The 26,231-nt window shown below is 49.3% G+C and overlaps 1 protein-coding gene and 1 long non-coding RNA gene across 2 annotated transcripts in view; one reads left to right on the forward strand and one right to left on the reverse strand.

Moving 5' to 3' along the window:
- LOC144673981 (uncharacterized) overlaps positions 1–26,231 on the reverse strand; it is a 38,400-nt gene that overhangs the window by 11,608 nt on the left and 561 nt on the right. Inside the window, exon 2 of the long non-coding RNA XR_013574454.1 lies at positions 25,356–25,387. This is a non-coding gene — a long non-coding RNA (uncharacterized LOC144673981). The remainder of the gene's footprint in view (positions 1–25,355; positions 25,388–26,231) is intronic.
- LOC144673982 (protein BTG3-like) lies at positions 9,072–14,249 on the forward strand. The gene is made up of 4 exons (XM_078535554.1): positions 9,072–9,244; positions 11,685–11,822; positions 12,478–12,685; positions 13,904–14,249. Exons 1-4 carry the CDS (start codon positions 9,072–9,074, stop codon positions 14,108–14,110), a joined length of 726 nt encoding a protein of 241 aa, XP_078391680.1. The 3' UTR covers positions 14,111–14,249.

Raw genomic sequence — 26,231 nt, forward strand, 5'->3', positions numbered from 1 at the left:
CAACTCTGTAACCTCCTTTAGTCCCTACAAACCGCCCTATCTCTATAACAACCTCCAACCCGTACAACCCTCCCCATCTCTGTAAACTCCTCCAGAACCTACAACACTCCCTATCTCTGTAACCTCCTTTAGTCCCTACAACCCTCCCTATCTCTATAACAACCTCCGACCCCTACAACCCTCCCCATCTCTGTAAACCCCTCCAGACCTAACAACACTCCCTATCTCTGTAACCTCCTCAAGCCCCAAAAACCCTCCCTATCTCTGTTACAACCTCCGACCCCTACAACCCTCCCAACTCTGTAACCTCCTCCAGTATCTACAACACTCCCTAACTCTTTAACCTTCTCCAGCACCTGCAACACTCCCTATCTCTGTTGCCTCCTCCAGCCCCTACAACCCTCCATAACTCTGTAACATTCTCCAGCCCCTACAACCCTCCCTATCTCTGTAAACTCCGCTGCCCATACAACCCTCCCTATCTCTCTAACCTTCTCCAGCCCGTACAACCCTCCCTATCTCTGTAACCTCTTCTAGTCCCTGCAAACCTCCCTATCTCTGTAAACTCCGCCGCACCTACAACCCTCCCTATCTCTGTAACCTCCTCCAGGCCCTACAAACCTCCTTATCTCTGTAACCTCCTCCAGTCCCTACAACCCTCCCTATCTCCGTAAACTCCGCAGCCCCTACAGCACTCCCTATCTCTGTTACCTCCTCCAACCCCGACAACTTTCCCTATCTCTGTAACCTCCTCCGCCCCTACAACACTCCATATCTCTGTAACCTTCTCCAGCCCCTACAACCCTCCTTATCTCTGTAACCTCTGCCGCCCCTACAACCCTCCCTATCTCTGTAACCTCCTCCAGCCCCTACAACCCTACCTACCTCTGTAACCTCCTCCAATCCCTACAACCCTCCCTATCTCTGTAACAAGCTCCGAGCCCTAAAACCCTCCCAACTCTGTAACCTCTTCCAGTCTCTACAACCCTCCCTATCTCTATAACCTCCTCCAGCCCCTGACACCCTCCCTATCTCTGTAACCTCCTCCAGCCCCTACAACCCTCCCTATCTCTATAACCTCCTCCAGTCCCTACAACGCTCCCTATCTCTGTAACCCCCTCCTGCCCCTACAACCCTTGCTATCTCTGTAACAACCTCCGACCATTACATCCCTACCAACTCTGTAACATCCTCCAGTCCCTACAACCCTCTCTATCTCAAACAAGCTCCAACCCCTACAACCCTCCCTATCTCTGTAAACACCTCCAGCCCCTACAACCCTCCCTATCTCTGTAACCTTCTCCAGCCCCTACAACCCTCCCTATCTCTGTTACCTCCTCCAACACCTACAATCCTCCCGATCTCTGTAAACTCCTCCAGCCCCTGCAACCCTCCCTATCTCTGTTACCTCCTCCAACCCCTACAACCCTCCCTATCTCTGTAACCTCCTCCACCCCTACAACACTCCCTATCTCTGTAACCTGTCCAGCCCCTAAAACCCTCCCTATCTCTGTAACCTCCGCCACCACTACAACCCTCCCTATCTCTGTAATCTCCTCAAGCCCCTACAACCCTACCTATCTCTGTATCCTCCTCCAGCGCCTATAACCCTCCCTATCTCTGTAACCTCCTCCGCCCCTACAACACTCCTTATATCTGTAACCTCCTCCAGCCCCTACAACACTCCGTATCTCTGTAACCTCCTCCAGCCACTAAAACCCTCCCTATCTCAGTAACCTCCACCAACCCCTACAACCCTACCTATCTCTGTAACCTCCTCCAGCCCCTATAACCCTCCCTATCTCTGCAACCTCCTCCGCCCCTACAACCCTCCCTATCTCTGTAACCTCCTCCAGCCCCTACAACCCTCCTTATTTCTGTAACCTCCTCCAGCCCCTACAACACCTCGAGATCTCTGCCCTTCTCCAATTCCGGCCTCTTGACCATCCCCCGATTCCCATCGCTCCACCATTGGCGGCCGTGCCTAAAGCTGCCTGGGGCCCTGAGCTCTGGAATTCCCTCCCTAAACCTCTCCGCCCCTTTCTCTCTTTCTCTCATCCTTTATGAAAATGTACATCTTTGACTGGTGATGCTCATTCCTAATATCTCCTTTTGCAGCTCGATGTCAAAATCTGACTCATTTAGGCTCCTGTGAAACGCTTTGTGGTTGTTTTACTATGTTAGAAATGCTATACAAATGCAGTCATTGTTTCTTAATATAACTGGACTCTGATTGTAACAGATTCTGGCTAAATATTCATTCACCTGGGACTGTCAACCATGTATGGAAACCAATTCTTTAACCAATTGTTAGAATTCTCTCGAGTCGAATATTTAATCACATCTCAATGTGATTACCAGAGTTTGAATTTTGCCAACATCAGTTATTGGCCAGAACAATGGGAGGAGAAACTGTCAGGAGGTTTTTCCCCCCCCTTCCCCCGCCCTCCACCCCCACCAAGTGCCAGTCTGCAATTTGTTCCCATGTTTTGCTTTCAGAGAGGCACTGACCCATTGTTCTGCTATTAACACCAACTGATGTCTGACCTCATGCCATTATTAACACCTGCTTTCGTCTTTAACACAATCATTAGCACTCCATTTCTCTTGTGTCCAACACATCTTTGTCAAATCTCACCTGAGTTTTCACCTATCTCTGTCCTTCTATTTTGTTCCACCCAGCCCTCACTCTCTTAAACAGTATTAAAAAAACCCAAAACAAAAACAGAATTACCTGGAAAAACTAGGCAGGTCTGGCAGCATCGGTGCAGAAGAAATCAGTCAACGTTTCGAGTCTTCATGACCCTTCGGCAGAACCCAACAAAAACCCAACACATTTCTAAAACAAAAACAGAAATACCTGGAAAAACTTTCTCCAGGTATTCCTGTTTTTGTTTTGGATTTCCAGCATCCACAGTTCTTTCCTTTGACCATCACATTTCTACATCTCTTCAGCTCTGGAGAAGAGCCATACGGACTTAAAATGTTAACTCTGTCTTTTCTCTGCGCAGGGCACTGACAAACCTCCTGAGATTTTCTAGCACGTTCTGTTTCTGCCAGGAGACACGTTGGATGTGCCCCCAAATCTAATGCGAATACTGGGGGTTGGCCAGAATATCGGGAGCGCCCCCCCCCAGTAACATTTAATGATTTGAGGTTGTCTCGGTCGGTCTGTTCCCTTTCTAGTGTTCACTTCTTAAACAGTTAAATCCTCAAGACGGCGGTGATGTCAACTCTGGAGGGTGGATGAGAAGCAACTCAGTTCAACGTACATCCTGGGTACCGTGTAATATAACTCACACGGAAAAGGTAGACAATATACCAGGGAACAGCTCCCTTAAGCTCAGAAGTCACAGGACAGTCTGGAGTCCAACATCTACAGACACCTTGTCGGATCAGCTCCAGCCTACAATAAGTCAGGCTGTTTGGAATCGATAACTGTAATCGTCACTATACGATTGATGCCTGATTAATAACCTTGCATTTGGACTATACACTCGAGCCTGAATCACGGGGAGTTATTTAACTGCATGCGCAGGTTTCCCCCAACACCTTCAGAGTGCAAATAAGACCACACAGTGGGAGTTGCCCCCGCAGGTTAGCAAGGCAAGGCAAAAATCAAACCAAAAACTAGGGATTATTTCTGGAGGGATAGAATTGAAAAGTAGGGAAGTGACGGTAAGCCTGCATCAAAACTTGGTTGGACAGCACTGAGATTACCACGAGCAGTTCTGGTCACCATATTACAGAAAGGACATCGAGATACTGGAGAGGGAAGATTTACAATGATGATCCCAGAAATGTGAGGGTAAACTCACATGAGTTTATATGAGGACAGGATGGACAGGCTGGGTCTTTGTTCTCTAGAAAAGAGAAGGCTGAGGGGGGTGACCTCATCGAGGTATTTAAAATTCAGAAAGGTTTCGATGGAGTGGATACAGAGGGAGTGTTTCCTCTGGTGGGAGGGGAGACCAGAACTAGGGGTCATCCATATAAGATCGTCACTAATAAATCCAATGGGGAATTCCGGAGAAACGTCTTTACCCAGAGAGTGGGGGGAATGTGGAACTCGCTACCACATGGAGTGGTCGAAGTGAATAGTGTCGATGTAGTTAAGGGTGAAGCAGGATAAACACATGAGGGAGAAAGGAATAGAAGGATATGGCGATGGGGTGAGATGGCGAGGGGGGGCGGGATGAGGCTCGTGTGGAGCAGAAAAACCAGCACGGAGCAGATGGGCTGAATGGCCTGTTTCTGTGCCGCATATATGAAATCCTGTGTCATCAAATCCTGTCTATGTCACTGTACAAAGTGCCTTCTCTTATCCAGGAGTAACGGAGCGAGTTTTAATTCTGTTCCCCTTGGGATCAAACCCCAGGTTTTCCACAAAATGAAACCAGTGACCAGGCTGACATCAATAAATTCCTTTAAATGTACAATACAGGCTCTGTCCATGGTGTCAAGATAAGGCAATGGCAGAGAGTGTGGGGATGAGGTGAAATTGAAGAGAGAGGGAGCCTCCTCACTAACACTGTGCCTTTGTGTAAGATACCCTTGGTTGTGTACACTTGCATATGTAGTATTAAGATTGACCTAAACTCATGGTAAACAAAGGACTTGCATTTCTCTAGCGCCTTTCCCCCACCTCAGGACATCCCGAAGCCAATGAAGGATTTCTTTTGCAGTGAGCTCACTGTTATAAGAAACCCAGAAGCACACAGCAAGATCCCACAAACAGCAATGTGATTATGGTCCCAGACCATCTGCTTTTTTACTGATGTTGTTGGAGGTGTAAATATTGGCCCCCAGGAAACCAGGAGAGCTCCCCCCTGCTCTTCTTCCAAATAGAGGCCATGGGATGTTTTACACTCACCTGAGAGGGCAGACGGGGGTTTAATGTCTCATCTGAAAGATGACAAATCTGACAAGACAGCGTTTCCTTGGTACAGGCCCTCCGACAGTGCAGCACTCCCTCAGTACTGACGGGGTGCTGCAGTACGGAGGGTCAGTACTGAGGGGGTGCTGCACTGTCGGAGGGTCAGTACTGAGGGGGTGCTGCACTGTCGGAGTGTCAGTACTGAGGGAGTGCCGCACTGTCGGAGGGTCAGTACTGAGGGAGTGCCGCACTGTCGGAGGGTCAGTACTGAGGGTGTGCCGCACTGTCGGAGGGTCAGTACTGAGGGAGTGCTGAACTGTCGGAGGGTCAGTACTGAGGGGGTGCTGCACTGCCTGAGGTGCCGTCTTTCAGATGAGACATTAAAGCTGGGCCCCGTCTGCCGTCTCAGGTGGGTGTAAAAGATCCCATGGGCATTATGTTTAAGAAGAGTGGGTGGGGGGGGTGGGGTTCTCCCCATGTCCTGGAACCAAAACCACTAAAAAGAAACTGATGACCTGGGTTATCCTCAGATTGATGAAGGATCTTGCTGTGTGCAAATTGGCTACCGGCTTCCCTGCATTACAACAGTGAGCAGAGTTCAGAAATTAAAGCACTTCATTGTTTGGGGCCATAAAGCGCCCTGAGGCGGTGAGCGGCGCTAGATAAATGCATGTCCCCCTTTCACTTATTCTTGCTGCTTAACAGTGGCGAAGGCGCCTTTAAGAAGTGGGCGGGGCGCGGCTGACGTCAACCCCTGCCTTGTATGGTCATTGATGTGTGTCGGAAGGGACGTCCTCTCGTTGGCTGGGGACACAGTTTGAATCATCTTCTTGATGTAAATTTCTGGCAATGACTGAGGGCAGTTTGATAAAATCTCTCACACATTTTGCAGCCACAAGTCTGGACGTGAATCGAGGAGGCGAAAGCATCTCTGGTGAGTAGAGATTTAAATATATATAATATATATATGTAGACATATATTAGTGAACAAAACAACAGGAAACAAGTTTAGAAAAGTTTTTCAGAAGTTGGCCTTAAACTTTTTCCTGTCAGAGAAGTGTTGGTTTGCAATTGGCTATCAAATGGTAAGTAACCTGGTTACTTACATCTGTAAGTCTCTTTTTTTTTGAACCATGTTGCAGGAGAAAATATCTTTTTTCAGAGTTAGTTGGTGAGCTTTTTAAAGTTGTGCCTGTTGATGCAAGGTGCCACAATCACTTTTTCTTCCGAACTGAACTTTGACCGGCACACGAAACAAAAACAGAAAATAGCTGGGAAAACCCATCAAGTCTGAGCACATCTCTGGCGAGAGAGAGAGAGAGAGATCAAGAGTTAACGTTTCGAGCCAGCGGGTCAGTTTAATGTGCTGTGTCCCAACGCTGAATACAAACTCTCTGTCTCTGCCGCCACGGGTTGATTTTAGGGACCATCGAACAATCGGCACTGTCTCCAGGAGAGGAGGTTGGGGGACATAAGCAGAATTGATGGCCGCGTTAGAGTAATGATATACTTTCTCAGTGGGGGAGTGGGTTTCGTTAAGGCACAGTTCATGGTTCAGCACATCCCCACTTTTTTTTTTAGAAAAGGTGATGTTTTTGAGATGGTCCCTTAGGTGAACACGTGGATTTGGTTTCCAGTTTTGAAGTTTATAACTGTGCTGCTTGTAGTTTGTAAGAGTGATTGATTGATTCATTCGGGATCACTAAGGGTGGATGGGTTGCTGCCAGCTCTGGTGGGTGGGGGTCGGGGGATGGGGGCGCGGGTCTGAAGAGTTCGAAATGAAAGTTAGATATTGGTGTGTGTTTGGGGAATCCCAATTTTTGAGTCCAGGAGAGTGTGTGTGTGAGAGAGAGAGAGAGCGTGTGTGTGTGTGAGAGAGATGTGTATGAGAGAGAGAGAGAGCGTGTGTGTGTGTGAGAGAGAGAATGTGTGAGAGAGAGAGATGTGTGTGTGTGTGAGAGAGAGCGTGTGTGAGAGAGAGAGATGTGTGTGAGAGAGGGAGCGTGTGTGTGTGAGAGTGTATGTGTGTGAGAGAGAGCGTGTGTGTGTGAGAGAGAGATGTGTGTGAGAGAGGGAGCGTGTGTGTGTGAGAGTGTATGTGTGTGAGAGAGAGCGTGTGTGTGTGAGAGAGAGAGTGTGTGAGGGAGAGAGCGTGTGTACGTGTGAGAGAGAGTATGTGTGTGTGAGAGAGAGAGCGTGTGTGTGTGTGAGAGAGAGAGTGTGTACGTGTGAGAGAGTGTGTATGTGTGTGAGAGAGAGTGTGTGGGAGAGGCTATGTGTGTGTGTGAGAGAGTGTGTATGTGTGAGAGAGAGTGTGTTTATTAAATTCCTTCTATATGATGCAGTAGTTTTTGGAGTTATTTTCTCCCAGGGAGGAACAGGAGAGATTTGGTTTTCTGTTACTCGGCCCCTCAGGAAGTGTTAGCTCCGCCCTGCAATTGGAAAAACAAAAATGCCCCCGTGTGACCTGAAGACTGAGGGTAGTTGCGGTTTCTGTGGGGCCTGTAATGGACACTGGGGGAGGATGTTTGATATGGACACCTTCCTGGACAGTGGCACCAGAGTTACTCAGGGAAAGTAGCGCTTTTCCCCACCTCAGGACGTCCCAAAGCCTTTCACAGCCAACGAAGGACCTTTTTTTTGTGTGTGAGCTCACTGTTGTAATGTAGGAACCGCAGACAATTTACGCACAGCAAGATCCCACAAACAGCAATGTGATAATGATCAGATCATCTGGGTTTTTTTTTTAGTGATGTTGTTTAAGGGATAAATATTGGCCCCAGGACCACGGGGAGAACTCCCCCCACCCCCACCCCACCCCCCCCACCCCCTGCTCTTCTTCCAAATAGTGGCGGTGGGATCTCCCCGCGACGCCTCCCTTGGCCGAATGTCAGTCTGGATTGTGAGCTCCTGGTCTTTGTACTGGGGGGGCTGGTGCCCACAACACTGTGAGTCAGAAGTAAGTGTGCGACGGACTGAGACACTGACTCACTTTGCTGGGCCGACAGGGCTTCCATGGAGCTTGTGTCTCTGAATCCACCGCAGTTAGAAACAAAACAACATGTTTACAAAAATCAGCTGTTTCACCTGAGGACAGTTTTAACAATCTGAAGGATGGCAGACTTCAGTGCAATTTGGATGTGAGATTGACTCTCACTTTTACTGTTTTACGCTCGGACATTGAATGCAAAGTGTTCTGTCCGAGAGAGGGATGTCCTTCTCCTGCTGTGTGACTATGAACAACATCTGGAGTAAGGACTGGCTCCTTGTCCCTGTCTCCACGTCCTCCCATTTACCTTTATAACGTTTTCCGTTTTAATGTTGTGGGGCTAATATTCACCCACCCTCTCCCACCCCAATGAATATCGCTGTCAAATAAAAATCGGATCTGGGTCACTATCGCATTGTCCTTTGTGGGATCTTGCTGTGCGCAAATTGGCTTTTGCTTTTCCCCCCATTACGATGGTGACCCCCACTTCATAAATGGAAGGGAGTCATTTGGCTGTGAGGCTCTTTGGGATATCTTGCAGCGGTTAAAGGCGTTACAGAAATGTGAGTTCTTCACCGGATATACAGTAGGCCATTCGGCCCATCTGCTCCGTGCCGGTGTTTCTGCTCCACACGAACCTCCTCCCACCCACCCTCCCTCTCTCCATCTCACCCCATCACCCTATCCTTCCATTCCTTTCTCCCTCATGTGTTTATCCAGCTTCCCCCTAAAACACATCGATACTATTCACCTCCACCACTCCCTGTGGGAGCGAGTCCCACATTCTCCCCACTCTCTGGGTAAAGAGGTTTCTCCTGAATTCCCCATTGGGTTTATTAGTGATGATCTTATATCAATGGTCCCTAGTTCTGGTCTCCCCCACACACAAGAGGAAACAGTCTGTCTGTATCCAGGTGCGTGTTCCAGAAGGGTCTTGTCAGCAATGCCTACCACAGTCAAATAGCTCGCCAGCCAGCACTATTGTGGGGGGGGGGGGGGGCAGGTAAAAGAGTTGCTGGTGGTGGGGGTGGGATGTTGTTGACACAAAGGGGTCATTCCAGCAGCCAGACCATGATCTCTATATTCCATCACCCTTCTCCCCACCCCCCTCCCTCACCCAACCCCAACATCCCCGACTGTAACACACTCTGAACAGGTTAATCTCTAAACACCCCCACCTTCCCCCCGCAGATACACCAGGAGACGATGAAGGAGGAGATCGGAGCCGGAGTGTCCTTCCTGGTCAGCATGGTCAGGAATCGCAGCAGGCTACATCAGGAAAAGATCGAGGAGTTTGGGGAGAAGCTCACTGCGATACTGTACCGAAAATACCAGAATCACTGGTACCCAGCCAATCCCAGCAAAGGACAAGCATACAGGTAAGCAAACAGCAGAGCCGCCCAGTACAATGGCTAGAATATTACAGCACAGAAACGGGCCATTCAGCCCATCTGCTCCGTGCCAGTGTTTCTGCTCCACACGAGCCTCCTCCCACCCCCTGTTCATCTCACCCCATCACCATATCCTTCTATTCCTTGCCCCCTGCCCGCCCCATGTTTTTATCCAGCTTCCCCCTGAAAGAGCATAAAATATTGGACAGCACACCAGGGAGGACCCTCCTCACTATTTCTTGCATTGCGCTGAGGGACATTGTCCATCCACTTGCGAGAGCAGATGGAACAAGTCCTGGGTTTGAGTCTCCACCCCAGAGACTTCAGCCCCATAATCCAGGCTGACACTCCACAGTGCCAGTGCCGAGGGGGCGCCGCGCTGTCAGAGGGTCAGTGCCAAAGGAGATGCTGGCCTTCAGGTGAAACTTTAAACCAAAGATCCCGTCTGCCTCCTTGGTGGGTGTAAATGATCCCACGGCCACTATTTGGAAGAGGAGCAGGGGGAAGGTCCTGGGGCCAATATTTACCCCTCAACCAACATCACTAAAAAAACAGATGATCTGGGTCATTACCACATTAATGTTTGTGGGAGCTTGCTGTGCACAAATTGGCCGCCACGTCTCCGACATTACACAGTGAACATACTTTTGAATAAGTATTTCATTGGCTGTGAGAGGTTTTGGGACATCCTGGGGTGGTGAAGGCGCCAGAGAAATGCAAGTCTTTGTTTTGAAAAAAGCAAAAAACTGCAGATGCTGGAAATCCAAAACAAAAACAAAAATACCTGGAAAAACTCAGCAGGTCTGGCAGCATCTGCGGAGAGGAAAACAGTTAATGTTTCGAGTCTGTATGATTCTTCAACAGAACTAAGGAAAAATAGAAAAGAGGTGAAATATAAGGAGGTTTAAGAGGGGGTGGGACAGGTACAGCTGGATAGAGGGCCAGTGATAAGGTGGAGATAACCAAAAGATGTCATAGACTAAAGGGCAAAGAGGTGGTGACGGTGGTGATATTATCTAAGGAATGTGCTAATGGGGACATTAAGGGTAGAAAGCAGGACGAGCAAGGTACCAGGTAGCCCTAGTGGGGGTGGGGTGGGGGGAAGGGATCGAAACAGGCTAGAAGGTAAGAGATAAAACAATTGATGGAAATACATTTAAAAATAATGGAAATAGGTGGGAAAAGAAAAATCTATATAAATTATTGGAGAAAAGGGGGATCGGAAAGGCGGTGGGGATGGGGGAGAGAGTTCATTGATTGTCTTTGTTTTGAAAGTTGCTCGAAGTTGTCCCTGCAATACCGCCCTTTCCCCACCTGGTGGCGCCGCTGCTCAGTTTTAAATTTGGATGAGCAGCTGAACCGCTTAAAGCCCCTTTAAAGCTGAGACAATGAAATTTTAGGGGCATCTTAAAGGAAGGGAGATGGAGGTGGAGAGGTCTCGGGAGGGAATTCCAGAGTTTAGGGCCCCAGGCAGCTGAAGGCACGGCCACCAATGGTGGAGCGATGGAAATCAAGGGATGCTCAAGGGGCTGCAATTGGAGGAAGGCAGAGATTTTGGAGGGTTGTCGGTCTGGAGGAGGTTCCAGAGATAGGGAGGGTTATAGAAACTTGGAGGAAGTTACAGAGATAGGGAGGGTTGTAGGGACTGGAGGAGGTTACAGAGATAGGGAGGGTTGTAGGGACTGGAGGAGGTTACAGAGATGGGGAGGGTTGTAGGGGTTGGAGGAGGTTACAGAGATAGGGAGGGTTGTAGGGGCTGGAGGAGGTTACAGAGATGGGGAGGGTTGTAGGGACTGGAGGAGGTTACAGAGATAGGGAAGGTTGTAGGGACTGGAGGAGGTTACAGAGATAGGGAGGGTTGTAGGGACTGGAGGAGGTTACAGAGATAGGGAGGGTTGTAGGGATTGGAGGAGGTTACAGAGATAGGGAGGGTTGTAGGGACTGGAGGAGGTTACAGAGATAGGGAAAGTTGTAGGGACTGGAGGAGGTTACAGAGATAAGGAGGGTTGTAGGGGCTGGTGGAGGTTACAGGGATAGAGAGGGTTATAGAAGCTGGAGGAGGTTACAGAGATAGGGTGGGTTGTAGGGAGTAGAGGAGGTTACAGAGATAGGGAGGGTTGTAGGGACTGGAGGAGGTTACAGAGATAGGGAGGGTTGTAGGGACTGGAGGAGGTTACAGAGATAGGGAGGGTTGTAGGGACTGGAGGAGGTTACAGAGATAGGGAGGGTTGTGGGGACAGTTTTGAAAACAAGGATGAAAGTTTTAAAATGGAGGCGTTGTTGGACTGGGAGCTAATGTATGTCAGTGAGTGACGGGGTGAAGGCTGAACAGGACTTGGTACAACTTGGGAAAAGGGCCAGTAGGGTTCTGGATGGTCTAATGTCTGTCCTCTTGGATCCTTCAGTATATTTTTTCTCTCCCTGGTAGATGCATTCGGATAAACAGGAAACATAAAGCAGACCCATCCTTGTTGCTCGCCTGTCAAGACTGTGATCTGGAATATAACCAGTTGAGACTGCCCAAAGAGATTACGTTGTGGATTGATCCCCAGGAGGTGTGCTGCAGGTAAGTCTTCACCTGGATGGTTTAGCAACACAGTCACCGCAGAGACAAACACAAGGAGCTCATCTGGAGAATTGTGTCCGATTCCGACTGCCTCACACTTTCGGAGGGAAGGCGAGGCCTTGGGGAGGGTGAGGGGGAGATTGACTCGAATGGCGCCAGGGAAGAGGGACTTCAGTTCATGTGGAGAGACTGGGGAAGCTGGGATTGTTCTCCTTAGAGCAGAGAAGGTTAAGGGGGAGATTGAATCGAGATGTTCAAAATCATGAGGGGGTTTGGATAGAGTCAATAAGGAGAAAGTGTTTCCAGTGGCAGGAGGGTCGGTAACCAGAGGGACACAGATTGAAGGGAATCGGAACGAGAGGGGGAGATGAGAATTTTTTTACACAGTGAGTTGTTGTGATCTGGAAGGCGCTGCCTGAAAGGGGGGTGGATGCAGATTCAACAGGAACTTCCAAAGGGGGAATTGTGTCTGTCTGTCTCTCTCTCTCACTGGTGTGCTCTCTGTCTCTCCTTCACTGTACGGTAAACCTTCCCTCGGCTGTGTTCTGCCAGTTTGTGTGGGTGTTTGTTGTTTATACCAGGTTGTTAGTGGCTGTGTCTCGCGTGTTGCTGCCTGACCCGATTCCCACTAAATCTTCATTTGAAATTCCTGCAGGTGTAGTGATGGGAGTCTGCCTTTCACTGTCGCTCAGTTTGGACAAGACTCCAGGAGGGCGGCGTCGTTAGACTCTGAGCAAGGCAGCGCGTCCTCGGAGTGCAGCACACCTGACTGCCACTCGGAGACTTCGTCAGATGAAGGGGAACATGCCAAAGGTCAAACAGTGAAGGAAACTGCAGCAAAAACGGCTGAAGCTACTGGCAAGGTAAAGAGAACATTGAGCACCCAGTGCTGGGAGGGGTCGGAGTGAATGGTTCCAATACTCTCCGGGCCGATCTCCCACCTTCTACCCCTGGAAACTCATCAAAAACTCAACTGCCCCCAGACCCTAACTCACATTGAGTCCCGTTCACCCATCACTATCCTGTCGCTCACTGACCTACACTGGCTCCTGGTCCAGCAACACCTCCGTTTCTAAAAAAAAATCTCATCCTTATTTCAAATCCTTCCTCACCCCTCCCTATTTCTATAAACCCCTGGAACCCTCCCTATCTCCGTAATCTCCACCAGCCCCTACAACCCTATCTGTGTAACCTCCTCCAGCCCCTACAACCCTCCCTATCACCATAACCTCCTCCAGCCCTAACCCTCCCTATCTCCTTAATCTCCACCAGCCCCTACAACCCTATATCTGTAACCTCCTCCAGCCCCTACAACCCTCCCTATCACCATAACCTCCTCCAGCCCCAACCCTCCCTATCTCCATAATCTCCTCCAGCCCCTACAACCCTATCTCTGTAACCTCCTCCAGCCCCTACAACCCTCCCTATCACCATAACCTCCTCCAGCCCCAACCCGCCCTATCTCCGTAATCTCCTCCAGCCCCTACAACCCTATCTCTTTTACCTTTTACCTTTTCCAGCCCCTACAACCCTCCCTATCTCTGTAACCTCCTCCAGCCCCTACAACCCTATCTCAGTAACCTCCTCCAGCCCCTACAACCCTCCCTATCTCCGTAATCTCCTCCAGCCCCTACAACCCTCCCTATCTCTGTAACCTCTTCCAGCCCCTACAACCCTCCGAGATCTCTGCGCTCCTCCAATTCTGGCCTCTTGACCATCCCCCGCTTCGCATCGCTCTGCCATTGGCGGCCATGTCTTCAGCTGCCTGGGGGCCCTAAGCTCTGGAATTCCCTCCCTAAACTCACTCACTCCCTCCCGAACACAGTCTGTCTCTCTTTCTATCTGTGGGAACTGGCTGTGCAATTGTTGGCTGCCCACATTTCCTCTATTTACAACAGTGACCACACTTCAAATAAATTACTTCATTGGCTGTGAAACACTTTGGGACGTCCTGAGGTGGGGAAAGGTGCTAGAGAAATGCAAGTCCTTGCACATGGCCTGTGGAGACGGGGCTGGGGATTAAATGGAGCTTGTGTGTTTGATTTGTCATGTTTAATTGATTCAATAATTTTATCCCTTAGGTTTCTGGAAGTTTCTCCCAGTGCACTTCTGCGTGGCCTCTGTACCCTCACAAGCCGGTGCAGTATGCCAGATTCTACCAACCCGTCCCCCTCATCAGCTACTACTTGATACCCGGACTGGACAAGGCCCTGCAACCTCCCCCAGGCTTCCTCCTGCCTCAGGTGCAGGCCCACTGCTCGAAGATCGGCAAAAGGCACAAGTGGTGAAGGTCCTGGCTAGCAGAGGGATCGGATACCTCGCTCACACTGAGCTGTGCCAACCCTGTGCTTAACTGTTCCATTCTAACACCCATGGGCATGTTTGCAAGTGGCTGAGCTGTGTGTGTGTGAGCGCGGTGTGTGTGTGTGTGTGTGAGCGCGGTGTGTGTGTGTGTGAGCGCGGTGTGTGTGTGTGAGCGAGGTGTGTGAGTGTGAATGAGTCACAGAGAAATGTTGCTGTATATAACATTCACTACTCACGTGTGTGTGTAAGGCCCACACTGCCTATGTGTGTTTGTGGGTTTACACTGCTGCTCCTGTGGGTCTGTGTATACTTTATATATAATTGAAGCCGTCTCTGTATTATAAATCTGTACTAAAAACTCAGGTATCTTTGAAAATATGAGGTGTGACCACATTGCCTGACAGGTGATTGTTATTTATCATGTTTACAGGGGGAGTGTGTGAAATACCCCAGAGTCTCTGTTAATATGTATTTGTTAAATTATCATCTATCTGGCTTGTGGAATATTTAATGTTTTTGCACTTTTATTTTATTTGCTGCTGCTGATCACTCTCCATTCGCTCCTGTTGAAATCTCAGAGCCTCTCTTGGGTAAGAAACTTAACTGTGGTGCTTATCATAGCCAAATAGCCCATCAACATCCACTGAGTGAGGCTCCAGAAGGTGCCTGGCGAATGGATTGCTGAAGACATTAGGACAAACTCTAGCACTCAAAAGAGTGTGTTTTCTGTGCAATATACATTGAGCAATTTAAATTTTTTAAATCCAAAAATTGTTTAAAAGGGATTTGGGGAATTGTTTCCTGAGGATGAGGTATTGAGGAACAACTCTGGATCCCTGGGATTTTTTAGCTGTTCTTCCTTAATGTGGGAATAGTTATTCCCATGTTCCTGTATCTTTCTCCCAGGTTAGGGTAAGGGTCCCTATCTCTGAATGGCCTCCTGAATGAGCTTGCTGTGTTAATTCACACCAAAGGCCGCAGTGTGTTAACACAGTGATCCTCTGGTCTGCTCTCCTGCTGCCATTGCCCATTCCCACCCTCAAACAGTGACTTGTGTTTCCACCTAAGTAACCCAGGGACACAAGCTCCCCAGTGGGGCGAGTGGAAGCCCCTTACCCAGACCCTCACCCAGTTCATGTCTCTCCAAGTCTTTACAGATATTGGAGAAAAATCACAGCGGACCAACACAGTGTTACTGCTCCCCAACTTGTGAATGGGAGAAACTTTTATAAAACTCAGTATTTATCGACCGTCAGTTAAGCGCGAGTTAAATGGCTTATTCTGAATGTCTCATTAAATTTCTTTTTTCTTTTGTGTAAATTAAATTAAACCACTTTGTTCAAACAACATTCCCAGGGTGGTGTGAGTTTCTGTAAAGATTGGAATACTGATTTCCTCCTTTTGGACAACTCCTTGTGTTCATCAGCTGAGGCACTTTGGGACTTTCATGGAACAAACTGGACACTCGTTAGGGTGGGGGAGGGGAGGGGGATTTTTTAATTCATTCATGTGGGCGTCATTGGCCGGGGCAGCATTTATTGCCCATCCCTAATTGCCCCTTTAGAAGGTGGTGATGAGCTGCCTCCTTGAACCGCTGCAGTCCATGTGGTGTAGGTACACCCACAGTGCTGTCAGGGAGGGAGCTCCAGGATTTTGACCCAGCGACAGTGAAGGAACGGCCGATGGATTTGCAAGTCAGGACGGTGAGTGGCTTAGAGGGGAACTTCCAGGTGGTGGTCTTCCCAACTATCTGCTGCCCTTGTCCTTCTAGATGGTAGTGGTGGTGGGTTTGGAAGGTGCTGTCTAAGGAGCCTTGGTGAGTTTCTCCAGTGCATCTTGTAGATGGTACACACACTGCTGCTACAGTGCATCGGTGGTGGAGAAAGTGAACATTTGTGGATGGGGTGCTAATCAAGCGGGGCTGCTTTGTCCTGGATGGTGTTGAGTTTCTTGAGTGTTGTGGGAGCTGCACTCATCCAGGGCAAGTGGGGAATATTCCATCACACTCCTGACTAGTGCCTTGTGGATGGTGGACAGGCTTTGGGGAGTCAGGAGGTGAGTTACTCACTGCAGGATTCCCAGCCCCTGGCCTGCTCTTGTAGCCACAGTGTTTATATGCTAGTCCAGTTCAGTTTCTGGGTGGAGTGAAGGCACCAATTTCTCCCCAATTCCAGGGTTGGAGGTACTGTGGAAGAATTGACCCGAGCCACCAAAGCAGAACAGCAAACTGGAGAAACAGCAGACTTAACATGGAGTTCAACACCTTCCGGTCATGAAAGTGCTTTTATTGTTTTAGCTCATTTTTATTCATTGATTTATCCCCTTTTTTACCCCACTTGCTATCCTTCTCGCTTCCAATGTCCCCTCTTCCCACCCCAAAGAATCATCTGTCACTTCTTCCATGTTGTTCTTTCACCGACTGCAAACCCTCGTTCTGCTATTAACACATTCTCCTGTCGGAGGGTCAGTACTGAGGGGGCTCCGCGCTGTCGGAGGGTCAGTACTGAGGGGGTTCCGCGCTGTCGGAGGGTCAGTACTGAGGGGGCTCCGCGCTGTCAATATTACAGACATTTCAATATGGTCATTACAGAGAGTCTCCACTCCCCCTCTTCCCCGCACTCCCACTCTTCCCCCCACTCCCTCTCTTCCCCCACTCCCTCTCTTCCCCCACTCCCTCTCTTCCCCCACTCCCTCTCTTCCCCCCCCACTCCCCCTCTTCCCCCCACTCCCCCTCATCCCCCCCACTCCCTCTCTTCCCCCCCCCACTCCCTCTCTTCCCCCCCACTCCCTCTCTTCCCCCACTCCCTCTCTTCCCCCCACTCTCTCTCTTCCCCCCCCACTCCCTCTCTTCCCCCCACTTCCTCTCTTCCCCCCCCACTCCCTCTCTTCCCCCCCCCACTCCCCCTCTTCCCCCCACTCTCTCTCTTCCCCCCCCACTCCCTCTCTTCCCCCCACTTCCTCTCTTCCCCCCCCACTCCCTCTCTTCCCCCCCCACTCCCCCTCTTCCCCCCACTCCCTCTCTTCCCCCCCACTCCCTCTCTTCCCCCCACTCCCTCTCTCGCCCCCCACTCCCTCTCTTCCCCCCCTCCCTCTCTTCCCCCCACTCCCTCTCTCGCCCCCCACTCCCTCTCTTCCCCCCCTCCCTCTCTTCCCCCCACTCCCTCTCTTCCCCCCCACTCCCTCTCTTCCCCCCCCCCCCATTCCCTCTATCCCCCCCCATTCCCTCTCTCCCCCCCCAACTCCCTCTCTCGCCACCCGCCACTCCTCTTCCCCCCCGCCATCTGTCCTTGCTTCCTCTCCCCACCCCATGACCCTGGTTCCTCTCCAACCAGCCCCCTACCTCCCGGTCCCTCTCCAAACCCGCTGCCCCCCATCAACACTGAGGGGGCGCCGCGCTGTCGGAGGGTCGGTGCCAAAGGAGATGCTGGCCTTCAGGTGAAATTTTAAACCGAGATCCCCATCTGCCTCCTTAGTGCGTGTAAAAGATCCCACAGCCACTATTTGGAAGAAGAGCAGGGGGAAGGTCTCCCCGGTGTCCTGGGGCCAATATTTACCCCTCAACCAACATCACTAAAAAAACATGATCTGGGTCATTATCACATTGATGTTTGTGGGAGCTTGCTGTCCGAAAATTGGCCGCCACGTTTCCTACATTACTACAGCGAACATCCTTTTGGAAAAGTATTTAATTGGCTGTGAAAAGCTTTAGCCATCCTGGGAAGGTGAAGGCGCCAGAGAAATGCAAGTCTCTGTTTTGAAAGTTGCTGAAGTTGTCTCTGCAATACCGCCCTTTGCCCACCTGGTGGCGCCGCTGCTCAGTTTTAAATTTGGATCAGCAGCGCCATCTAATGGCTGAACCCCTTTAATACAGGAACAACAACAAAAAAACAACTTGCATTTATATAGCGCCATTAATACTGCAAAAAAGTTCCCCCATGCACATTAGGGTTTTGTAAATGAGTCAAAAGTTGATCCAGAGCCACCTAAGCAGATACTAGGGGCTAAAAGCTCAGACAATGAAGTTTTTAAGGGGCATCTTAAAGGGAGGGAGATAGAGGATTAGGATGGGAATTCCAGAGTTTAGGGCCCCAGGCAGCTGAAGGCACGCCGCCAATGTTGGAGCGATTGGGAATCGGGGGATGCTCAAGGGGCTGAAAGGAGCGCAGAGATTTTGGAGGGTTGTTGGGGCTGGAAGAGGTTACAGAGATAGGGAGGGTTACAGAAGCTGGAGGAAGTTACAGAGATTGAGAGGGTTATAAGGGTTGGAAGAGTTTACAGAGATAGGGACGGTTGTAGGGGCTGGAGGAGGTTACAAGGATAGGGAGGGTTATACAGGGTTGGAAGAGGTTACAGAGTTTCTCCAGTGCATCTTGTAGATGGTACATACTGCTGCAAATGTGCGTCGGTGGTGGAGAGTGAATATTTGTAAAAGGGGTGCCATCAAGCGGCTGCTTTGTCCTGGATGGTGTTGAGCTTCTTGAGTGTTGTGGGAGCTACACTCATCCAGGGCAAGTGGAGAGTTTCCATCAGAGACTCCTGACTTGTGCCTTGTGAACAGACTTTGGGGAGTCAGGAGGTGAGTTACTTGCCTCAGGATTCCCAGCCCCTGGCCTGCTCTTGTAGCCACAGTGTTTATATGGCTAGTCCAGTTCAGTTTCTGGGTGGAGAGAAGGCACCAATCTCTCCCCGATTCCAGGGGTGGAGGTCCTGTGGAAGAATTGACCTGAGCCACCAAAGGAGAGCAGCTGGTGACACAGGATGTTCATCCAGGGAGAGTCCCGAACCTTGTAATCCCACCCCCCGCACCCACCAAGCCAAAGCCACCAACTGCAGCTGCATTGGGAAACTCTCCAAGATCATGTTCTACACTGATGACAGTAAAGATCATGGAAGGCAGGGAACTTTTGTATAAACTTAATAGTGTCCAAAATATAATTGTAAGTACCAATACATTATTGAACTTATTCAGTGTAATAAATAAATGTCCCTAAAATACCAAATTGGTCAATTCCTTTTCCTGATCTCCTGTTGATTTGGACATTCTGAAATTATCATCTCAGACTCACTGATGACAAGTTGGTGACAAGGACTCACGGTCAGTGGGAAGTGATTCTGATTTCAATCCTGAACTATGATCTCCACAAGGAAGCACTGAACGGTCTCCTTATTTAAGAAAGGATGTAAATGCGTTGGAAGCAGTTCAGAGAAGGTTTACCAGACCAATACCTGGAATGGGTGGGTTGGACAGACTCAAAGAGTAAGATCCTGAGGGGTCTTGACAGGGTGGATGTGGAGAGGATGTTTCCTCTTGTGGGAGAATCTAGAACTTGGGGCTCATGGTTTAAAAATAAGAGGTTGCCCATTTAAGACAGAAATGAGAAATTTCTCTCTGAGGGTTGTCTGGAGGATCAGAATCCCCTCCAACTGGGAAACATATGAAATTAAAAATCCAGACCCACAGACCTGTTTTGACTTCATTTTGAAGATATAAAATACAAAATTTTTATTTGGAACAATATACTTTCATAAAATATTTGAAAAAACATTACAAGGCATTTCGAAATGGCCATCACAAAAAATGCAATCATATTCCACTTTTCCACACAGGACATGAGGTGTTTCAATGGAATCAATATTACAGACATTTCAATATGGTCATTACCGAGAGTCAGACAGTGCAAAGCTATTCACTTTATCGACATACATCATGTTAACACTCTGAGGTGCTTCAATACAATGATGATATATTTAGTATTCACTGTACACTTTCCGTCTGAGTCGTACAGCCCGAGGGGTCTATACAATCCCCAGCCCCTCGGTGCACTGTAGCTGAAAGGTCTTAGACAGCGACCTTTCCCCATTGCGCCTTTGTGGCGGCTGCCCCCAAGCTCTAATACATCCCTCAGCACGTAGTCCACGGTGCCTCATTGTGGGGGGGGGAGAGAGAGAGATGGGGGGAGGGCTGGCACCCGCAGGGCAGTGGTGGTGTTGTGGGGGGGAGCCTCCACAGCGCAGAGGTCTATACGTTCATATGTAACAATCATCCATTCTGGGCTGATTTTCCCCTCCCTGACACAGGCTCAGTGCTGGGGAAACTCAGTCGGTGCTGGACAGTCCCGTTCCCCAGAAGGTTTTGTTCTCCAGCTGCTCCATCCTGATGCTCAGGTGCTGTTGTCACAAGGCCCCGTGTTTCATCTGGACAGGTCACCTCTGTCAAAGGGACATCCTTAGATGCTTCATTTCGATTGTTCGAGTGTCGATTCCTAGGAGAGAAAATCCTGCAGAGTTCAGGTGACATTAAAAGAATCCAACACTTTGGACAAGTGTGTAAAGGAGCCGTTCAGGAGCACAGACCGATTAAATTACACTCAACATCCTGGGTACCAATAGCAGCTGGAAAGTGGGTCACAGGAGCTGCACGGTGATGGAGCACAGAGTGTAGAGGAGAGGAGGCTTACAGGGGAGGCAATGGTCAAGAGCTGGACACTCCACAGGAGCTGTGCTGACCGACAGAGGGAGGGCCAGAGGACAGAGTTAGAGAACCCTGCAATAGTCCCTCCTCCCACTGTGAGGGGTGTAGATGGGGACAGGCGGTGTGCACGGAGATGTGGATATTGAGTGAGTGAAGGGAATCCGAGATGGCCTTCCCAGTGACTGAATCATCTAATGTCTGGGTTAAAGGGTGGTGGTTTGAAAAGTGTAGGAGGAGACTGAACAACAACAACTTGTATTTAAATAGAACCTTAAACAGAACATATCCTACGTGCTTATGCAACAAAATTTGACACCAAACTACACAAGGGTTCAGGCAGTGGGTTAGGCTTTAATTAGCAAATGGTGTTGTTGGGAGGTAAGGAAGAGAGACAGACACAGACAGGCAGAGGCTGAGGGAGGGAATTCCAGAGTTCGGTCCCAGGCAGCTAAAGGCTCAGCCACCAATGACGCAGCGATGGAAAATCAGGGATTCTGAAGACACCAGAATTGGAGGAGTGCAGAGATCTGAGGGTTGTGGGGCTGAAGGAGGTTACACATGGGGAGGAGTGAGGCCACAGAATGTTTGATAAAAGGATGAGAATGTTAAAATCGGTCTATCTCAGTCCTAAATAAATTCAAGGATGAACAGCAGCAGATTTACAATCAAACCCTTGTGGCACGGGGACCCCCCAAACGACAGGGGAGTGGGGGGAAGGGGGGGAGATACCAAAATGAGTGAGTGAGTGCTGAACTGTGTGAAGTGCTGTCTTTCAGCTGAGATGTTAAACTGCCTGCTCGGCTGTCTAGCAGCCTCCTGTGCAGTGAAGTGTTCGGGCACAGCACGCCGAAATTATTCACCGAAAACCGGTTTCTGGTTGTCTGGGCTGTAGCTGGGCCGGCGGGGCACAGCTGCCGTTCTCTGTAGCCGGCAGAGCCCTGAAACTGGTCGGTGACCGCGCCTCAATCCAACCTTGCAGCCCAGTGGGTGCAGGAGGCCCGGTGTTCATCGGCAGGTTTCACCATTTTCCCGGGCTCGGTTGGTGTCGGTGACCCAATATAGTACCGCTGGGGGCTCTGCTCTTTCCAACAAGCCTGACCACGATCACACATGTGGTTTTGGAGGAAAAGACTTCAGACCACAGGCGTGAAAAATCCCGTTATAAGGATTATAAGCCTTATAATATAAGCCTCCCCTGGTTTTGGCAGCGTTTGACGCCGCTTGTGCCCCACCAGCACCTTCCGATGCAGCAAAATGTCCAGACACAGGTCGCCAAAATTATTCACCGAAACCGCTTTCCGGTCTCTGGGCTCTAGCTCGGCCAGGCAATGTGCTGTGGGCAGCGCACAGCTACCGTTTTCCATAGCCGGCCAAGCCATAAGACCATAAGATGCAGGAGCAGAAATAGGCCATTCAGCCCATCGAATCTGCTCTGCCACTCAATGAGATCATGGCTGATCTGATAATCCTCAACTCCACTTTCCTGCCTTTTCCCCATAACCCCCGATTCCCTTTCTGATTAAAAATCTATCTCAGCCTTAAATTTACTTAACGACCCAGCCTCTACAGCCCTCTGCAGATTCACTACCCTCAGAGAAGAAATTCCTCCTCATCTCTGTATTAAATGGGCGACCCCTTGCTCTAAGATTATGCCCTCTGGTCCTAGACTCTCCCACAAGGGGAAACAACCTCTCACCATCTACCCTGTCAAGACACCGAAGAATCTTTAATGTTCAAATAAGGTTGTCTCTCATTCTTCTAAATTCCAATGTGTACAGGCCCAACCTACTCAACCTCTCCTCATAACAAAAGCCCCAGAAGCAGCTGTTAAAAGTCAACCAGGTTACTGTGGGACTGGAGTCACATGGAGACCAGACTGGGTAAGGACGGCAGGTTTCCTTCCCTAAAGGGACATTTGTGAACCAGTTGGGGTTTTACAACAATCCAACAGCTTCACTATCACTTTTATTGCAACTAACTTTATATTTCCAGATTTTAAATTTAAATTCATTATTCATTGAAGTTCCCCATAGAGGGTCTGAATTCACATTGTCTGGGTGATTAGTCCAGGCCTCTGGATCACTTGTCTAGTAACATAATCACTGCACTACCAAACCCATAACTCAGAGATTAAATACAGAACACCTGAAACAGAAACCTCTCACCTCTTACAGAGAGATGGATGTGATCAGTGTGCTCCCAGTGTAACCCTGCACCTGTTCTCTTGTAAATCTGACACTGATCCTGGTTCTGGTCTGACTTCCTGAGGTCAGAGATTAGAACTGACCAGTTGCCTTGTTCCAGTTGATCGGTGAACAACTGACAGTGTAAAACAAAGGGAGATCCTCTAAAGGAGGTGCAGGATCAGAGGGACCTCGGTGCATATGTACATTGGTCATTGAAGATGACTGGGCATGTCCAGAGTGCAGTTAATAAAGCATATAGTATCTTAGGTTTATTAATAGGGGCATTGAGCACAAGAGTAAGGAGGTCATGTTAAACAAATAAGACACTAGTTAGGCCTCATCTGGAGTACTGCATCCAGTTCTGGGTGCCATACTTGAGGAAGGATGGGAAGGCATTGGAGAGAGTACAGAGGAGATTCACAGGGATAATTCCCGGATGAAGAACTGGAGCTATGAGGATAGATTGGAGAGGTTGGGACTGATTTCCTTGGAGAAAAGAAGGCTGAGGGGAGACTTGATAGAGGAATTCGAGATCCTGAGGGGTAAGGACAGGGTAAATAGTGAGAAACTGTTCCCACCCAGGAGAACATCAAGAACTAGAGGGCACAGATACAAAATAATTGGCAAAAGGAGTAAATGTGATGTGCGGAAAGATTTTTTCACCCAGAGGGTGGTTGGAGTCTGGAACAAACTCCCTGAGAGGGTGGTGGAGGCAGGTTCGATCCAGGTATTCTAAAGGGAATCAGATTGCTCCCTGAAAAGAGAGAATGTGCAAGGTTACGGGGATAAGGCAGTGGACTGAGACTAGGCAGATTGCTCTGTCAGAGTGCCAGTGCAGACACAATGGGCCAAATGTCCTCTTTCTGCACTGTAAAGATACTGTGATATCTGTACAGGTACATTATCCTGTACTCCCCCCTCACACATTCTGTGAATCAACTGCTGCTGTCAAAATTAACTTTCAAAAGGAAATTGGATGAATTATTAAAGGGAAGGATAATTACAGGGAGAAAAAAAAAATTGAAGAACTGATTTGGCCTTGCGAGTGATGAAGTCATTTCAGAAGCCGCTGGCTGCTGCAGCGAGAGATCATTTGTCTCTGGGTGAATGAATTTCAAAAGGGACAAAGTGTCTCTTCCTCAAACCCGTTTCTCGATCTTGTGATTAAAGTGATACAACCCCACCCTCTGCTGGCGGATGGACGCTACTACACAAGCGGAGGGGAAATCATCAGGGATTCAGTCAGAGAGCAGGTCAATCAAAAATGACAGGGAAAAGTGTGGTTCAGTGTCTTCAGAGGAAAGCTGTAACGTACAGGTAGGGTGAAGTAGAAATTAAGTTTTATTTTTGATTGCAAAATCGGTGGAGAGCGCCAGCGCAGTACCCCCACATCTGGAGTCACATCTCGACCAGACTGGGTAAGGATGGCAGGGTTTCCATCCCTAAAGAGACATCAATGAACCAATTGGGGATTTACAACAATCCAACAACTTCATGGTCACTTTTATTGCAACTAACTTCAGATTTCCAGATTTTTATTTAATCAACTCAATTTAAATTCTTTAAGTGCTATGTTGGAATTTGAACTCTCATTCTCCGGAGTATTAGTCTGGTTAGAAAACCACAGCACCGCCAAATCTTCCCCACATGGTATATTTGGTCACTTCACCCCACCCCTCCCCTGCTCCTCCAATACCGACCCTCCGACACTGCAGCGCTGCCTCAGTACTGAGCCTGAGACAGTGCAGCACTCCTTCAGTACTGACCCTCCGACAGTGCAGCGCTCCCTCAGTACTGAGCCTCAGACAGTGCAGCACTCACTCAGTACTGAGCCTCAGACAGTGCAGCGCTCCCTCAGTACTGAGCCTCAGACAGTGCAGCGCTCCCACAGTACTGAGCCTCAGACAGTGCAGCACTCCCTCAGTACTGAGCCTCAGACAGTGCAGCACTCCCACGGTAGGGATGTGGTGTTTTCTGGGAACACTAGGATTTACGCACTGAGTATTTATGGAGTGGGAATTGAGACAGTTAAACGGTTTGAACTGTTTACTGTGTGGATCCAGGATCACACGGATTTACAGGACCAGTCGTGAACAGCAGCAGATTGTTGGAGGGGGAACCGCACAGACTCCAGTGTCTGAATGAGTGACTCCTGTTCCTGGGAACAAACTGAACACTGCAATGGGAAGGAAGGGACAGGAAGGGGCCCATTCTCACAGACCCATTCTATGGTGAAATATCACACAGCATTTCAAACCTTCCAATGTTACTACCTGTCTATCCAGCATGTTCAAATGTAAGAGCTGAAAACACATGCAGTAGTTTAGAAACAGATTTACCTGGTACAGGTGTACTCGGTACAGGTGTGTTCGGTACAGGTGTACTCGGTACAGGTGTACTCGGTACAGGTGTGTTCGGTACAGGTGTACTCGGTACAGGTGTGTTCGGTACAGGTGTACTCGGTACAGGTGTGTTCGGTACAGGTGTGGTCGGTACAGGTGTACTCGGTACAGGTCTGTTCGGTGCAGGTGTGTTCGGTATAGGTGTGTTCGGTACAGGTGTACTCGGTACAGGCGTGTTCGGTACAGGTGTTTGAGGTCGCTCTAAAGAAAACATCATGTGTTTAGTATTGTGTGTGAAACAAACTGCAGAAATGTTCAAAGACTCTAACGGGCTTTAGGGAAACACATTCTGGGAGGAACGAGACTCAGGTCAAAATGATCGGAAAGGGTCAGGAACATGGTTGGCAGAGTGAAAAATCCAACAGGATTGCATTAACTGTGGGGGGTAGAATGGAAGGTTTCCAGAGTTACCCTGAGCAGGATCATTCCCAGCAGCCTACATCCCCCTGTGGATGAGATCCCCCCAGGATCCTGGGTCTACTGGGATACACTTTCAAGGTAAGTGCACTGGGTCTTGTAAAGGCTGCCTGAGAGGTGCGATGGGCCCCACCTCCTGCACCCCAACATCTGGAGACAAACGGAGCTCTCTGCTGGAGAGTGAGTGCAGCTTGATAGCTCCATTAACTCCTTCCATCACACAGTTTGACAGCTCTGTTCTTCAGGGCTCCATCAGCTTGGTCAGTGATGGTATTACTGATCCACCCTTGGTGATGGACAGTGAAGTCCCCACTCAGTACATTCTGTGTCCTTGCCACTCTCACTGCTTCCTCCAAGTGGTGTTCAGCATGGAGGAGTACTGATTCATCAGCTGAGGGAGGGCAGTAGGTGATAATCAGCAGGAGGTTTCCAGGCCCACGTTTGACCTGAAGCTGTGAGACTTCATGGGGTTCAGAGTCAATGTTGAGGATTCCCGGGACTACTCCCTCTGGGCTGTATACCACACCTCTGGTGGGTCTGTCCTGCCAGTGGGCCAGAACATACCCAGGGATGGTGATAGAGGAGACTGGGATTCAGGGTTAATTCTGTGAGTATGACTCTGCCAGAC

The sequence above is a fragment of the Cetorhinus maximus genome, unplaced genomic scaffold (assembly GCF_964194155.1).
Source record: "Cetorhinus maximus unplaced genomic scaffold, sCetMax3.hap1.1 HAP1_SCAFFOLD_523, whole genome shotgun sequence".
Taxonomy (NCBI): Eukaryota; Metazoa; Chordata; class Chondrichthyes; order Lamniformes; family Cetorhinidae; genus Cetorhinus; species Cetorhinus maximus.

What these genes read in the sequence shown, in the direction of transcription:
- LOC144673982 (XM_078535554.1), top strand. Translation starts at nt 9,072, where the DNA reads ATGAAGGAGGAGATCGGAGCCGGAGTGTCCTTCCTGGTCAGCATGGTC. An exon ending in CCCCAGGAGGTGTGCTGCAG is followed by an intron (nt 11,823 to 12,477) that starts GTAAGTCTTCAC and finishes AAATTCCTGCAG; the next exon opens with GTGTAGTGATGGGAGTCTGC. An exon ending in CGGCTGAAGCTACTGGCAAG is followed by an intron (nt 12,686 to 13,903) that starts GTAAAGAGAACA and finishes TTTATCCCTTAG; the next exon opens with GTTTCTGGAAGTTTCTCCCA.